This window comes from Grus americana, chromosome 3, assembly GCF_028858705.1.
Source record: "Grus americana isolate bGruAme1 chromosome 3, bGruAme1.mat, whole genome shotgun sequence".
NCBI classification, from domain to species: domain Eukaryota; kingdom Metazoa; phylum Chordata; class Aves; order Gruiformes; family Gruidae; genus Grus; species Grus americana.
In genome coordinates, this window is record NC_072854.1 from 51,068,308 (window position 1) to 51,084,567 (window position 16,260).

General features: G+C 38.7%; 1 protein-coding gene across 7 annotated transcripts in view; it reads right to left on the reverse strand.

Moving 5' to 3' along the window:
* Nucleotides 1–263: 263 nt before the first annotated feature.
* Nucleotides 264–16,260, reverse strand: part of WASF1 (WASP family member 1) — a 101,768-nt gene continuing 85,771 nt past the window's right edge. For 6 of the 7 annotated variants that reach the window (XM_054820552.1, XM_054820553.1, XM_054820554.1 and 3 more), the window contains 6 exons: nucleotides 10,190–10,343; nucleotides 9,349–9,466; nucleotides 8,365–8,537; nucleotides 4,865–5,044; nucleotides 2,855–3,492; nucleotides 264–1,170 (listed from right to left, as the gene is read on the reverse strand). In XM_054820552.1, the coding sequence (XP_054676527.1) occupies nucleotides 1,013–1,170; nucleotides 2,855–3,492; nucleotides 4,865–5,044; nucleotides 8,365–8,537; nucleotides 9,349–9,466; nucleotides 10,190–10,343 (1,421 nt within the window). In that variant the 3' untranslated portion in view covers nucleotides 264–1,012. The remainder of the gene's footprint in view (nucleotides 1,171–2,854; nucleotides 3,493–4,864; nucleotides 5,045–8,364; nucleotides 8,538–9,348; nucleotides 9,467–10,189; nucleotides 10,344–16,260) is intronic. The other variant, XM_054820557.1, reaches the window with a different exon arrangement.

The window sequence follows — 16,260 nt, forward strand, 5'->3', positions numbered from 1 at the left end:
CCTAGATCATCTAAGCCACAAACTCCCAATTTTGCCTTTTTTTTTTTTTAAACTAACAGATCAGAGTAAGATTTCAGCTTTTTTTGTAGATATGCATATAGATCTCATTTGATGAATCATGTTTTCTTGTTTAATATGGGTCCTTAGATCAAGTGCAGAATATTTATTGTAACTTTGCAGACCACAGATTAAATCTTTGAAATCCAAGGATCCCTCACATATACCAGTGAAAAGCAAGCTTCACTGAAAAAGCAACAACCAGGAACACTTAAAATGAACCATTTATTAAATCAAACTGTTATTTTAACAGTTACATAAGTTACACGGCATGTTTAAGTCAAAAGATTTCACAAGGAAAAAAATTTAAACTTTTATTACGCAGGCAAAAATAGTACCACACAATATGTACCTGGCAGGGAAGAAGGGAAGGGGAATCTCTAAACATTCAAATAAGGCCATAATTATTTAAAAACAACAATAAAACAATAATAAAACCCCCAAAAGATCCATTTTCCTCTCAGTGTGTTCAGTGCTGCTAACTATATGTACTTTTAGCGTACAGATGTAATCGAGGCAGTGATATCTTGATAGCTAGGTTCAACGTTTTAAAACACTATCAGAAGTGGAATAAGGCTCATTAGTACATACAGCCGCCCTTGGAATGTCAATCTCAGTTGCCTTCATTAACTTAAAATTCACAAAGTGCACAGTTAAGATATGCCAAAAAATTGAAACTGCTACTCTACCAACAGCTGCCCATGCTTAATACTTAGTGGTCTATTGGAACAAAGTATGTTCTTTCAAAAAAGATGTGTAAGAAAAGCCACTGTAAAACATTTAGTTTCAAAGATGCACTAGGAGCTTTTTGTAAACTGAAAAGTAGAAAAACATGGATTAATTATGTCAAGAAAAGAATACAAAAAACACTAGAAATGACCATCAAACTTTCAAAGAACAAGCACCACAATGGACATTAGCATTCAATTTTGCAGTGTACAGCAATGTAGTAATTTTACTCTAACCAATCCACTTCATCAAATTCTGAATCATCCTCTGAATCACTGTATTCCACAGCAATGCGACGAGAAAGTATAGTAGCAACATCATTCTCAATGCGCTCATGCTTAGCTTCTTGTTCACGTTGCTCTTCAACTTTGCGTAGCTGAATACCTAAGGACACCAAATCACAAATGTATTACTCTCCTCCTTTATCACAACACAAAGTATTTAGCTCATGATTCAAAAAACGCTTTGCAAGCAAAACCAAAGGCTGAGGAGATCGTCCTCCTCAGATAGAAGTTCTCTGTCAAGTTTTTAAAGAGAGGAAAGTCAGAATTGCAATGGCAGACCAGATCATCAGTCCTTCTATTATAAATATCCTGCTTCCCATTTCCCATTAAAAAGACACCCACATTTTTAGTACCACTGCAAGTGTTTAAGCCATTTTACTATTTGCATTTCCAAACAATTTTTATATTCTCTCTTCATGGTCTCAACTAAAAGTTATAGCGATTTGAGTATCCTAACAAGATTTCTTGTAACTCAGTTTTGATCATGCAATGATCTGTTTTGGGATAATGTAATACTTAAAGATCAAATACAAAGGAGAAATAACACATACCGATAGTATAAGAAAGTTAAATCCAGTAATTCAGTTAAAAACATGACACAGATTATATATTTTGGTTTTATACTCACATCACAGACTGACACAGTCTAAATACAACCTACATACTGTATGTTAATACTCTCTGTTGTCAACTGAGAGGTAACACAAGCACAGATCCTTAGTGGAGTTTAAGCTGTGGTAACTTGAGCCTTTGCTCCTTGTGCAAGACTTGGTCAAAAGTGTTTTCAGGAATCACCTAAATTACACCAGCAGGCTCTCCTTTATTAAGCTCTTTGCTGACATTCTCTACTAATGTTCATGCACCACTCTTGTACTCAGCTGCTGTTGGTACTTCTTCAGAGTCAGTGATGTTCTCAATTCATGAGCATATAGATGCTTTAAAAATATTCTGAATTAGTATTATAGCCTATCTACTGATATTACAGTACCATACAGATTCTGTACAGTATTGTAGTTGCAGGGGAAAAGCATAAAAGAATGTAGTACTTGAAACATTAACCACTGAAAGATACCACAGGGTCAAACAGCAGCACTCACGGTACAGTGGGGATTTTTCTGGCCATAGGCACGTAAGCTGAAATGTGCAGCTTGTACATACAGCTCCTTGACAGATCACGAGGGAAGCATTGCCCCGTGCCCCTTGCCATTCACTTGCACTCTGCCAGCAGGGCACCTTGCAACGGAAAGGCTGCTCCACTACTGCGCTGAGACTTGTCAAGATTAGATACTTAACAGCTTTAAGTCTTAAGCAACGATTTCTGAATGTCATCTACATTTTGTTGTAACACACTGATGTATGACCAAAATTCCAATGCCAATTGATCTGTTCTGCTTTTATCTAACACTCGGTGAAAGACAACATTTGTGTCTTCTACACAATCCGAGGTTATCAGAAATAGCTACATTTTTGTGTAAACAGAAATGAAGAGATAATCTCCACAGATCATCTACAAACACGTGTACTTTTTTTTTTTAATCTAACTTCCACAGAGAACCAGTTTTGCCATCCAAACTAAACATCTGATAAGCGCAATTGCAAATTGCAATAAATCTGTCTACTTGGCAAGACATTCGCTGTAGAGAATAGAAAGCAGAAACAGACTTAAGATGCATGCCTCTAAACTAACTTCTTACACATGCGAAATATTCCATCTCTCAAAGCTAATGTATATTTAAGCAAGTTTCTGAGACCGTTCTTTTTGCCCCTTAATAGCCATACATTACCTTTCCGTATTGCTTCCAGCAGAACGCTTCTAGCATCACTGATTACAGGGAGAGTGGAAGGATGACGTTTGGGTTCGGGAGCAGGAATCACTTGGGACGGTGGAGATGGAGGCATTAGGGGTGCATGAGGGCCAGGGACAATGGTTGTGGGAGGAGGGTGCAGAACAGGGGGAGGGTGAGAAAGGGCTGCAACTGTGACAGGAGAGGAGGGTCGAATGCCAGGAGGAGGCAAGGGAGGAGGTGGGGGTGGTGGAGGAAGTCCCTGTACTTCAGCTTGAGGAGGAACTGGGTGAACGGGTACAGTTTCGCACACCTGGGCGGCTCTAGTGACGGGAGGAGAGGGTTGTGCTAGGGGAGGAGCAATTGGAGGTGGAGCTGGATGTAGGACTCCAGGAGCTATCTGGAGAGGAGCTGGTGGAGGTGGCACAGCTGGAGCCTGCAGAGCAGCTGTGGGAGGGGGTGGGGGTGGTGGGACCGGGGGTGGAGGAGTGGAAGTCATTGCAGCTCTTAATGATGAAGTTGACAAAGCAGATGGAAGAGGTGGTGGCGGTGGAGGAGGAGGAGTGGGGCTCACAAACACTGGTGTTCTGCCTGTTGCTGGTGATTGAGGACGATTTTCTACCAAGCCAGTAGTAGAACTGAAATATCCAATAACAGGACAAAGTTAGTAGAGCTGAAGAGTGGAAAAAAATAGTAATAGCTTCATTTCTGCAACTTAAAAATATTGAATGCTAGGCATTAAAGAGCATTATGTACTATGATGATTTCGAGGTACGCATACCTCATATACAAGGAAATCTAATTCTCAGTACCGAGTATGCATCTGTCTTCCAATAGACCTTTGCCCAAATTCAGCTATTAATGAAGTTTATGGTCTTATACAAACCTGCATCTTTACCAAAGATGTCCTATATAGGATAGTTCTCCCCTTCCATCCCTAAGTAAATCCAAATTATTTTTCTGAAGTAAGGGAAGTAGCGGTTGATTAACTGCTTCGATTCACAGAACTTCAAAACCAAAACAAAACAGTACAAGCAATGAGGATGAGTTACAGTTGAAATACATATTTAAGGTTTGATGACAGGGTGAGTGAGGCTACTATCAAAGGTCATCAATTCTATGTACAGAGAGGTACAGCATCTACCATGCTATATACTCATTATAGTGCAATGAATAGGTGAGTTGAAAAAAACAAAAGGGAACAGTAAAATCATTTTCCTGAGAGACCACTAGAGGATTTCTTTCAGCTGTCGTGGAAAATTAATCTAACGAGTTATGCATTTCTGTGTATAATCTCTTGAACAGTAAAAAGACATTCTTTTCAAGAGACTAACATCTTGCTGATGTAACAACTGTGTCTGAATTAACTGTCCTCTATTCCAAGTTGTATGTACCTGACCATAAAGTTAAGATTTTGAGGATAAAACAACAGGGGAGTGACAAGCGGAGCCTCACTCTAGAAAATGCTCTATCTATCCAGTTCTGGAAAGGCATAGAGAAATAGAAAATAAAAACACTTGAGGGAAGAAAAAAAAAAGGAAAGCAGTTGCAATTTAGCAAATGTGATCAATATATAGTTTTGACAGCTGTCTTACTGCGCTATCCTCTTCCTTTCATGTAGGTTGAAACACAGCTCAGCAGTACAAATTTCACGTTTCCAAATTTCCAAAATTCCAAAGCTAAATCCTGAGATTCCAACTTCTTTCACAGAAATATTTTCTGTACAGTTTTTTGTTTTGCCATTTAACTCAGAAAGCGACATAGTCACAATACTAATGGCAAGGTGAGGCCTGTCTCCACAATGACACCCTACAGGGTTTAGATTCTGACCTTTCTCTCCAACTCCTGCATGGCCCTGCAGTTGCAGACGTGTCAGGGCCGTGGACTGACATAGCCCCTAGGATGTGTGTACTGCCTGGGCTGCATGGAAATAATAAAATGGACTAGTAGGGGGATGGTGGAAAACTAAAACTCTCCAATAAATCTGCAGGTGGCTTGACCACTTCATACCTAACACAAGGAGGCACAGGTTTCACATCTCCTGCTCCATGCATTGGAGGTGGCGGTGGTGGTTCATGTGGTCTGACCAACACTCGCTCCTCGGCTCTGTTCAAAAGTTCAGACATCTGGCTATAAGGCAATGCAGAAAGCGAGTATGATCCATCCATATGGTCCACATATGCTTGAGATCTGTAGGAAGAATCCATTATTTTAGACCTAATGCTTTGTAGCTATACAACAGATATAAGGAAGATAATCTAAATATCTACTATTGAGTAGTAGCAGTAAATAAAGATAACTATGGCTTAAAATGATTCACCTTCCTTATTAATGACAACTTTAGAAGGTAAGAAGTGAAAAATGATCCAACATAAGCTTTAGTAAAAGTTTTAGCACCCTCAGCTAATGTCCTGCACTTCAGTCTGATTTCTGAATTCAAGTATCTTCTCTGCTACTATGCTGCACATTGTACTTCATGGCTTTTTAATAAGTTATCTCACTTTCCATGCCACTGCTTCTAGCAGCTCGAGGGTTTAATGTTTTTGACAGGTATATCAGACAATTTCTACAGTATGTGTGTGATCTTAGTGTTTATTAGTGTGTTGGGTTTGCGTGGCAGGGTTTTGGTGGCAGGGGGGCTACAGGGGTGGCTTCTGTGAGAAGCTGCTAGAAGCTCCCCCTGTGTCTGATAGAGCCAATGCCAGCCGGCTCTAAGACGGGCCCGCCGCTGGCCAAGGCCAAGCCAATCAGCGCCTCTGTGATAACTTATTTAAGAAGAAGAAAAACAGTTAGAGGGGGCTTTTGCAGCCGGAGAGAGGAGTGAAAAGATGTAAGAAACTCTGCAGACACCAAGGTCAGTGCAGATGGAGGGGGAGGAGGAGCTCCAGGTGCCGGAGCAGAGATCCCCCTGCAGCCCGTGGTGAAGACCATGGTGAAGCAGGGCTGTCCCCCTGCAGCCCATGGAGGAAGGATGAGGGGGCGTAGAGATTCCACCTGCAGCCCGTGGAGGACCCCACGCCGGAGCAGGTGGAGGCACCTGAAGGAGGCTGCGGCCCGTGGGAAGCCCACGCTGGAGCAAGTTCCTGGCCGGACCGGTGGACCCGTGCAGAGGGGAGCCCATGCCAGGGCAGGTTTGCTGGCAGGACTTGTGACCCCGTGGGGGACCCCACGCTGGAGCAGTTTGCTCCTGAAGGTCTGCACCCCATGAGAGGGACTCCATGCTGGAGCAGGGGAACGATGAGAGGAGTCCTCCCCCTGAGGATGAAGAAGCGGCAGAAACACCATGAGATGAACTGACCGTAACCCCCATTTCCCGTCCCCCTGTGCCGCTGAGGGGGCGCAAGGTTGAAGCCGGGAGTGAAGTTGAGCCCGGGAAGATGGGAGGGGTGGGGGGAGGTGTTTTAAGAGTTGATTGTATTTTCTCATTCCTCTACTCTGTTTTGCCTAGTAATAAATTAGATGAATTCCCTCTCTAAGTTTGGTCTGTTTTGCTCGTGACGATAATTAGTGAGTGATCTCTCCCTGTCCTTATCTCGACCCACAAGCCTTTCGTTACGCCTTTTCTCCCCTGTTTAGTGAATGAGGGGAGTGAGAGAGCGGCTCTGGTGGGCACCTGGCCCCCAGCCAGGCTCAACCCACCACAATTAGTCACATTATTTTGAGTTAAGTAAATGTAGCAATACAATCAGAAATACACATATACCAGAGTGTATTATGAAACAGACGTTATAGTCAGTAATCGTTTCTGCTCCTCAGTCCCTACATACATGCAACCATATTATTTTATACCATTCATGAAACATCCATCAATGTTAGAACAGTAGAATTTACAACTGAATAATATAGCTGAACTTCTGTCAGAGGATCTATATTCCAATAGAGAGAATCCATTATTTTAGACCTAATGCTTTGTAGCTATACAACAGATATAAGGAAGATAATCTAAATATCTACTATTGAACAGTAGTAGTAAATAAAGATAACTACGGCTTAAAATGATTCACCTTCCTTGTTAATGACAACTTTAGAAACATGTTAAGGACCTGATCAGTTAGGAAATTTTAATTAACTAGTCAATTAAAGATTTAAAAAAAAAAATCTCTATTAAATTCAGAGGAAATGTGTTTGCAGAACACTTTCCAACAAGTAAAGCAGTACTCTACGTCTTCCACATACTGTCACCACTGTAGTATCTAACCTATTAAATTCTTCAGGGGATGAAATCTTACTCTGTTATTCAAAAGCACGGTGCTGTTCTGTATCTGAACGACATGCTCCGCACATGTAGTGCTCCGAAGCACTACAGCATTATTCATAATTGCATTGCTAGTACCGATATAATCAAGGTTTAGGCCAGGGTCCTGGATACAAAGGGAGTCCTGCAACAAAAGTGTGTCTAATGTGGAATCTGATGTACAACACAGCAGAAGGACAGCAGGAAAGCAGATGTTTCTGCCAATGACTTGACACAGCAGTTTACAAAGATAAGATACTACAAAATCGTTCCCAGAAAAATGCTAATCACCGTAACTTGAGTTGTATCCCACTGACTGAAATGCACTGAGACCATTTTTACTTTCTAAATATAGAGAGCTAGATTTTCTGCAAACAGGTTTTTCCATTTTTCACACAGAAAATACTCTGTCCTAGAGTTGTTCTAATTATCCACAGGCACTATTAAGTTAGCTTTGTAAGGCCTTACAAAGCTAAACAAAATAGACTCTTATGGTGCTTTTGCCCAGTGAAGGATAGGGAAAAAATTTAACTGTTTTTGGAGGACAAGGAATGCTTTTTAATTAATAAAAAAGCCCAAAAAACCAACTCCGCAAAAGCACACCACCAAAACTCCTGATACTAGTTGTCAGCCCTCTTTCCTATCAGAAGTTTCTCAGCTGGTTTAGCACAAACACCAGAAGTGTAAACACAGCAGGTTTTACCATGTGAAATGCTACTTTTAGCCACCAGCAAATACATGCTGTGAAATGAGAATCAACAGGTTAGATTTTGTAATAGACTATAACCAGAAACATCAATCAAATCTTGGATTTGCTCAAGAGTAAAGAGAAGCTCAGTGGTCTCATCTGAGTTCCAAGTGGACGTTTGTTCACATCACACCCGCCATATAGTCTTGGCAGTGTCTGCTGAAGAAAAATCAAGAGACCGGAATAACAGGCATTTTGTAGGTCAAGAATGGAATGTAGTGACACACCTGGGTGCAAACTTGCAACAGTGACACTACACCTTCAAGTTGCAGAAGATAACACATCCTCAAAGGTACAGTGAATTCCAAGGATACACACTACTCTTCAAAATAGCAAGATAATAAGTATTCCTTTAAGGACACACTGACTAAGTATTTTAAAACTGAGTTTGGATTGAGCTAAATCAATGATTCCCAATGCATTTCAAGCATAGCAGTGGCATCTCATTATTTACAATTTCTCAAGCATGTTCACTATGTAGTATGAATATCTGTTCTTAATAGAGAATAGAAAAAAATAAAAAGAAACCTTGATTCAAAATGTGAAGCTGGGCCATTAGCAACTTCAATGTGCTTATGTAAGAGGTTAGCATCATCTTCCGCGAGCTCTGGACCTTGGGCTAACTTCTGCCACTCTCTCCGTCTGTCGTGAGGTGCCCTTGGCACTTTTTCTGGTTCATGAGGGCGATCTAGATTTTTCTGCTGTAGGAGAGTTGTGCAAACAAAACTAACAACTAAGACAGTGTTTTTTAATTAGTTGCATTTAAACATCAGCCACAAAATAATGAAAAACAATCCCAATTCAAATGCAAGAAAAATATACTTTCAGTCTAAATGAGATACGTAAACCAAAAAGACTTATAAGGGGCAAACTTCAGCCTAGTGGATAATTAGCTGAATAACACAGAGAAAAATAACTGTATAAGTAGTTCTTTAAGTCTGAAATGAAATTATGAATCTGACATTTATATTTACTGTCTCTATGCATGAAATATACACAATAATGGTGAAACAAAGGTAGCATTACCTTTGCAAACAGGTTTGTTTAATTTTAAGAAAATATAAATAGTGCTCTATTCCTACTAATTTCTTTCTAGTTTAGAGTAAACACATCTATTAGAATACGTCATTCAAGCTTTTTCACCTGTAAGATTATCAGAATTTTGTATTACAAAAGAGTGTTCCAGTGAAATTCTTTATTTTTGCTGTATTGCTCCTTTGTGAGCCACTGCTAGAAGACTTATAAGTTTTGGCAAACTTGCTGTTAGTTACATTAAGACAGCATGAAAGCTCTAGGCCATTCTATTATTATCATTATTACTATTACTATTATTAAATATTTATTTGTTCAAGTTGATGGAATTGAATGAATACAAGTCGTTTTAGTTGAATGAAGATGACTCTGTAAAGTTTGGATTGTTATTAATTGCATAACCAAAAAAGTACCATACCTGCAAGTAAATGCTTTCCAGGAAAAAAACAACCAGAAGTGCTATAAAGCTAACATATATACCTTCTGCTTCCTCTTTTCTTTTCTTTTGTCCTCTGTGTCCTGCAACATTTTTTCTTTCCACAGATCAAAGAAGTATGAAGGATTGGTATAAAACTTCAAACCCTCTTTTCCATCATCCCTGAAATACAGTAATGCAAACAGGGCATACTATTTATTTATTTGGCAACACATGAATCCAAACATTAAGGCAAAGGAAAGGTATATTAAAGAATACCTGGTATCTCAGACCCTTAAATATTTTACTGAAGAACATTAAAAAGATGAACCTTGACCTCTTGTGCCATCATTCTTTATTATCTTTCCTTGTATTCAAGGTTCTGATTTAGAAAAGTAACTTTAACGCAAACTGTAGATTTAAAAAAAAACCCCAAAAACCACCAAAACCCAAAGAGTACCACAAATCAGAGAAATCCCATTCCAATGACTTAAACCTTGCTCTTAAAATAACGAGGAAATTTGTGTGGCTGCTCATGTTCAACTACTGATTCAAATTGACTTTGGGACAGCAAACATTCATTTCCATTAAAGACCTTTCTTTCTACATACTTAACTGCTTATTTTCTTCACATCCAAGAGCACTACATAGTTTAATAAATGCAGATAATATAAATGGCTTTTTCTTAACATTGTTACACTGGGGTAAAATTTGAGCAAAGCAGAGTAAAGTTTTAACGTTTATAACGTCTTCTGCTGCCTGTATTCCTCCAGCAGCTTCACAGTTTTCTAGCGTGGCTCCTTAAATATTCAAGTGCTACTCAACATGAGCAAGACGCCCAGATACAGCATCTCTATTACATAAAATAAGCTAGAAATTGGTTCTGATTCATTTTATTTTACTAACCTGTAAGGGGTGAGAATGTTAAGTGGAGGAGGCTGTTCACAAATGTCATATGTTTCTTGCAAAGGAATAGGCAGAGTTTTGCGATCAAACAGCTGTTGATCTTGAATTGTGGAACTCCGGAAAGCTTTCCTCATTGTAATGTCCTGCAGTGATACTGAAAGGGGATATTGAGATTTAAACAAAGCCACCAAAAATAGTTTATTTGGATTAATCTGGAATTACTTAATGTTGGTTAGAATATAAATATTAAACATTACTACTAGTATCTTACGCATTTTACAGCAAATATAAATTCATCTAGCACTACTGCCATGGCAACATATTGTCAGATTATGTGAAAAACATGTTCATAATGTTCTAGCACACCATCCTCTATTTAGCTTTGCAGGAAATTTTTGCTCACCTGGATAGATATCAGAACTCTGTCTCTCCAAAGCAGTTCAACAAATTGCTTACTGTAGCTATAAAATATCATTCTGTAGTTCAGAAGTACCTAATAACATTTACCAACTCCATTTCATAATTCTTTTGGTACTAAAAAATTACTCTCTATCTCAAGTTATAGATTTTACCTTTATACTATCAGCAAGCCAAACTTTGCATTCCTTGCATGTAGGTAGCAGCTTCACTGAAGGCCCACTGAGATGCCATACCAGCAAATCACGTAAGCTTATGCCACTGCTATCAGTGAGTTTTAATGGGAGGTGATGCTATGTTCCAATACATGAAACTAGTCAAATGTTGGTTTTTAATCAGACTGTTTAATCAAGAGGAGACTTCTCTGTTTAATTCAGGTGAGACACCTTGAGGTTTTTAAGCACAGTAGCTCGGAATAATCAATTATCTTTATGTAAAATTCAAAGGAAAATAACACTAGGTGAACATCATAGATTAAACAGCTATTTGAAAGATACTGACTTACTGCTGTTAAAATCCATATGTCTTTTCTGCTTCACAATCATTAAAATTTAGAAAAACATGAATGGAAAGGTGACCGCAACTGATGAAACTTGCACTTTTCATTCTGGGCAGTCTAACTGTTCAGTCTTATGTTTCTCTCCCTCCCCGAAGTTCAGTTACTACATCTGTGAAGTCCAGGTGTGTCTCAAGACTGACTTTGTAGCCACTGTCAGACTTTCACTAAATACAGCAGCCACCCTTTTCACTGGCTTGGGTGCTTTTTTTTTTTTAATATATAATTTTTTTAAAATCACAAACAATACTGAAAACCAGACAGTTTTAAGACAGACTACCAAAGACAGTATTTTCAGCACATGCATTTTATCTATAAACAACAAACAGGTTGACAGTAGTGCCCCTTTACTCAAGATGAGGCCTCCCCTGCCCCCTATATCAGTAGGGCCTTTGGCAAAGTTTTTAAAGAGTGCACCTGTTTAAGCTGAAAGCTGCATTTTACTCTGGTTCCTGTAACACGTACAAGTGTACTCATACGTACGTACACATGCACAGAGAGCTGGGTTTCTATTGTATGATCACAAAGGGGCAGATGGCAGGATTTTTTTCCAGAGGGCTTGCAATTCCTGGAATGTTCTATCTTCTTACCCAAGTGTATTGGCAGTATCTTTTGTGAGGCTAAAGATGGGATTTATTTGATTTTCAGTTTGGCTTTTGAAGTTTATTACAGTTGGCAAGGTTGTGTGCTCCTGGAGAAGTTTCCTCCTTTTTACCCTTAGGTTCTATTTCATTACAGTGTCTTTTATTCTTTTGAATACCTTCAATTAGCTGTGCAGAAGCCTTTTTAAGTGCGTGAACGAAGTATTATAATGTATGAAATTCAGCTAGGAGTCTCAACTTCTGCAGGTATTTTTGCACTCATAAATAACCATATATATTTTGTACTTGTCATGAAGTACGGGTTGTTATTTGCTGGCAAAAGTTCACAACTAAAACAACCGGGGTTCACCTCATCTAAAAACCTAGTCTTAGATTCTTTTATATTTCAGCTGTTTTTTCTTTGCCTTGTTGGTTTTACAAATCTCCCCAAATGTACTCGTTCAGAGTTGCTTGGCAATCCTGGAAGTCTTTAAACTGTCTGTCACTTATTGGAGACTACACCAACAAAAATAAAAGTTAGTACACTTCTCTTTGAACCTGTGTACATTCTGAATGCAATGAAGTAAATTAATTTATTCCAATAAATACAGTTCTTTGTTTTAATATTGATATGCTCACAGTGTATGTGACACCATATAATTGAGACGTGTATTGTTCTATAAACTCTTTATTAGCATTCCTTAATCTCTTGAGTGAGCAAATATGATCTCCATTTTCTTGTTTAAATCTCCACTTTTTGTAAACCTGTACAAGGGGAGAGCACACCTGAGGATAACCAATCAATCCCCAACAATAAGCGTAGATTACTTTCTCTCTAAAATTAAGCTACACAGCAAAGGCCTTCATAGGAAACATACACTGTGGAATTTCCAACGGCTAACAGCATTTCCTGTGCTGATATCCAATGACCGGCATTCACTGGAAAGCGTGCCATTAGTCAAAACAACTGACTGCATTAGGACAACATTACTAAGGAAATGAAAGGAGGTGGCACACAAAACACCGAGAATCATGACACTGATACAACTCGCCTACAGACAGGGATCAGGCAAATCCCACGCTGCAAGCACAGCATAATCCTGAGCTGTGCGCAGTTTGGCTTACAAAGCGGTTTGTTGAGCTTGCCAGCTGGCTAAGAGAGAGAAGCCCTGCGTGGCTTGCCACCTCAGGGGGGAGAATACGTGAAAACCTGGCTGGTCATCCGGCCACTTTGCTTTGGCTGACTGACAAACTGGCACAGCAAGGGGACAGGTCCAACAAATTAGACGTATGAATTCAGGTGTGAGAAGAGACAAGGCACTGAAGGAGGAGTTGGAAATGCTGCAGGCGTTTGCAGGCATTTGACTTGATGCTGATAAATTCAAGCTTCCAGTTGCCTAATTCCTGACTAGCACCAGAACCTTTCTACAGCCTAATATCCTACATTTCACATGGATACACTTTCCTGAGAGTCCATCTGATACACCACTTGCATTTATTGCAATGAACAATAAATAGGGTCTTAAATAATTTCCTTAAATGTTGAGAAGTTCACAATTTAAGTTACGCATTCATTCAACAATCTGAACAAATACCAGTTTATCGTTACTGTGGCTGCTGTTTGGATCATACAAAAAGACCTAATATATTAGCCAGCCTAACTTTCTGTACACCACAATATTTTCCACATAATTAAAAATTATCTCTGTGAGAAAGCTAAATGACCAACATGTGGGTTTGTACATTTGGTTTTGAGAAAGAGATGTCAGTCCAATATTTTTTTTTGTAATCAACAATGAATGGGGTGGGGGGGGAAGGTATTTCAATTGCACTCTAATAAGGGACAATAACTGGGTTTCTTTTGGGCTGAACTACAAATTAAATAGAAGAACACATCAGTAACGTACACACATAATGACATTTTACGTCCTGTTAGGCCTCTCATTAAACTGCAATCCTCAATTTGTAGTAAAAGTCAGGTATGGAGCACATCACCGTGCTGACAGAAAGTAGCTACTTTTACATTTCTAAGACACTAAATATTACATTTTATTTTACCTAACCAGAAAAAAAAAACCCCAACTGTTACTAGATTTTTTAATTCTTTTAAACTCACTCCAATGTACAATTACAAAGATGTTCTGGGCCAAAAAATACAACTCTCAGAAAGGTGGTAAACAAATAAATAATATCTATTCCTTGTAAAAGCTTTCACTCTCAACACTTTCTGCAGAATTTCATCCTGACAACTTTTAAGACCATGAACTCTTGAATGTCACAGCTATGACTCCTTGCAGAACTGAATGACTATAGGAAATTATATGCAAATCAATGGACTCAGTTGCCCACAATTCCCTTTCTCCGTTCAAAATCCTACCCAGTGATTTGAAAAGTGTAGGGAAGAAAGAATGACAATATCGAATGAACAACTTAGATAAGATTCCAATTAATGGTAGTTAATTATGGGAGGAGTTGAAAATTCTCTTCAGATAAAGATTTGTGTGATTCAGTTCCTAAAGGTGCTGCAAATCTTGAAGTATGATTTCTACTTTTTATATATTATTTATTTATTTATTTAAGATTATCCACTTCAACAATGTCTAGAATTGCACACATACTAGGTTTCTCTGCCATCAGAATACTTCTGACTGGTCACTGCAGGTTTAATAGTTGCTAAGCAGACAGATGACTTCTCCAGAACAGAAACTACTCTCCTTTGGGCTTGTCCCCAACACCAGAAATTCACATTTTCTGACGCATTGATTTAAAAAGAATTCAAAACAGCTCAAGCACTCTGAATAGCGACCTTCTGTAGCTTAACTACTACATGTAAACAAAGAGAGGATGTAAATGTTAGAGCAACCATGTGGAGGACTCAGAAGCCGCTTTGAATGCAGGGTGTAGAACCAGGGAGCCCCGAGCAGCCCCTCAGGGAAGATGTGAATCACCCAGCTGCATCAAGCCATGAATCTGCTGGTGATTCTCAACAAAACTGCCACATTATTTAGGGAATGACATTTTGTCCACATCCCTCTTTTTATATACAAAATACAAATTCTGCAATATCATGGCTTTACCATTAAACTATTAAGCCTTGGACACACTAATTTAAAACTGATTTACTTACTAAATAACATGTAAATTGAATCAAGGGCTAAGAAAATTGGAAGAAAAAACATGGAGAGCAGCTGGAGCTCTGCCCATCTGCCCAGATCTTTGAGAGGGAGACGCACTCAAATCATTCAGTTAATTGGAGATGTGCCAGGCAAAGTGACCTGCTACACAACTTTATTTAACACTCTTTTTCTTTATTTGACTTTGGGGGTAAAAATTCTCATGAATGAATTGAGAATAGTGGTATTCTCCATATTAACATATTACACGTGGAGGTCACGACCCAATTTTCATGTGCTCCCTGTTCTTAACTTGATTACATTTATACTCAACTCACCAAACTCCTCTTCAGAGGCTAGAGACAGTAAGTGAGCTGCCCCTTAAAATGGCACTTACCACCCTTTCTTCTAAGTCTCACAATGGGCTGAGTATCCTGATTTGAAAGTTAACAAAGTCTCCCATTTTCAGAAGTATACAAACCACAATTAGCTGTCAAGCTTTTTAGCTTTCTCCCCACTAGATGCCACCTTTTTTGCCTACAGCAAAACCTCTGATCTCTCTTTAGCATTAATCCAGCAAAGCTTCTAAATTACTATCCTTTCAACGACAGGGCAGTATTTCTAGAATGTTTAGGAAAAAACCAAGTACATGTACTCAAAGCCAGAAACCTATAGAAACACAATCACAACATTGATTGATTCCTTTCCAGAAAAGTATGCCAGGCTGCTCACCCATAGCACTTCTGCCATTAAGTTTTTAAGTTCCTTGTCACAGATTTAACAGATATGCTGCAGAAATCAAGAATTTGATACACTGTCTTTGAGATTAAAATCCCCTCCAGTTTGAGATTTAAATAGAATTATGCAGTTCATATTTAAAAACCCACTAAATTAATACCAAAATATGCAGATAAACTCTTAGTTTATGAATTCTCCTTCTGCCATGATACCATTTATTTCTGAGTGATACACAACTATTTTCTAATACTTATTACACTGTGCATCAGAGCTGTACTGTGTATCAGCACTGCAAAAGAAAACATAAAAGCTAAAATGAATATTCTTTTTAAAAACTGTCAGATTTCTACAGATGTGAAATTATGTACCTGTGGTAGTACTTTAAACTTGATGGCGCAAATAAATTAAAAAAAATGTGGTAAATTAACAAAAATCCGTTACTATACTTATAAAATTTGCATACATACGGAGAGAGTTACTAATGTTATTTATAAAGTAAAAACTGAAAGTAAAAACATTTGCAGAGAAACTATACTCTTAGGGTTTATTTTCTGACCTATGAGGATATCTTATATTGCAGAGCTACTGAAACCATCAACCTTAGTTCACCTCCACAGCAAGAATGTGTTTTCCCAGTCCTAAAAAGACCCCAGATATGATAACCCT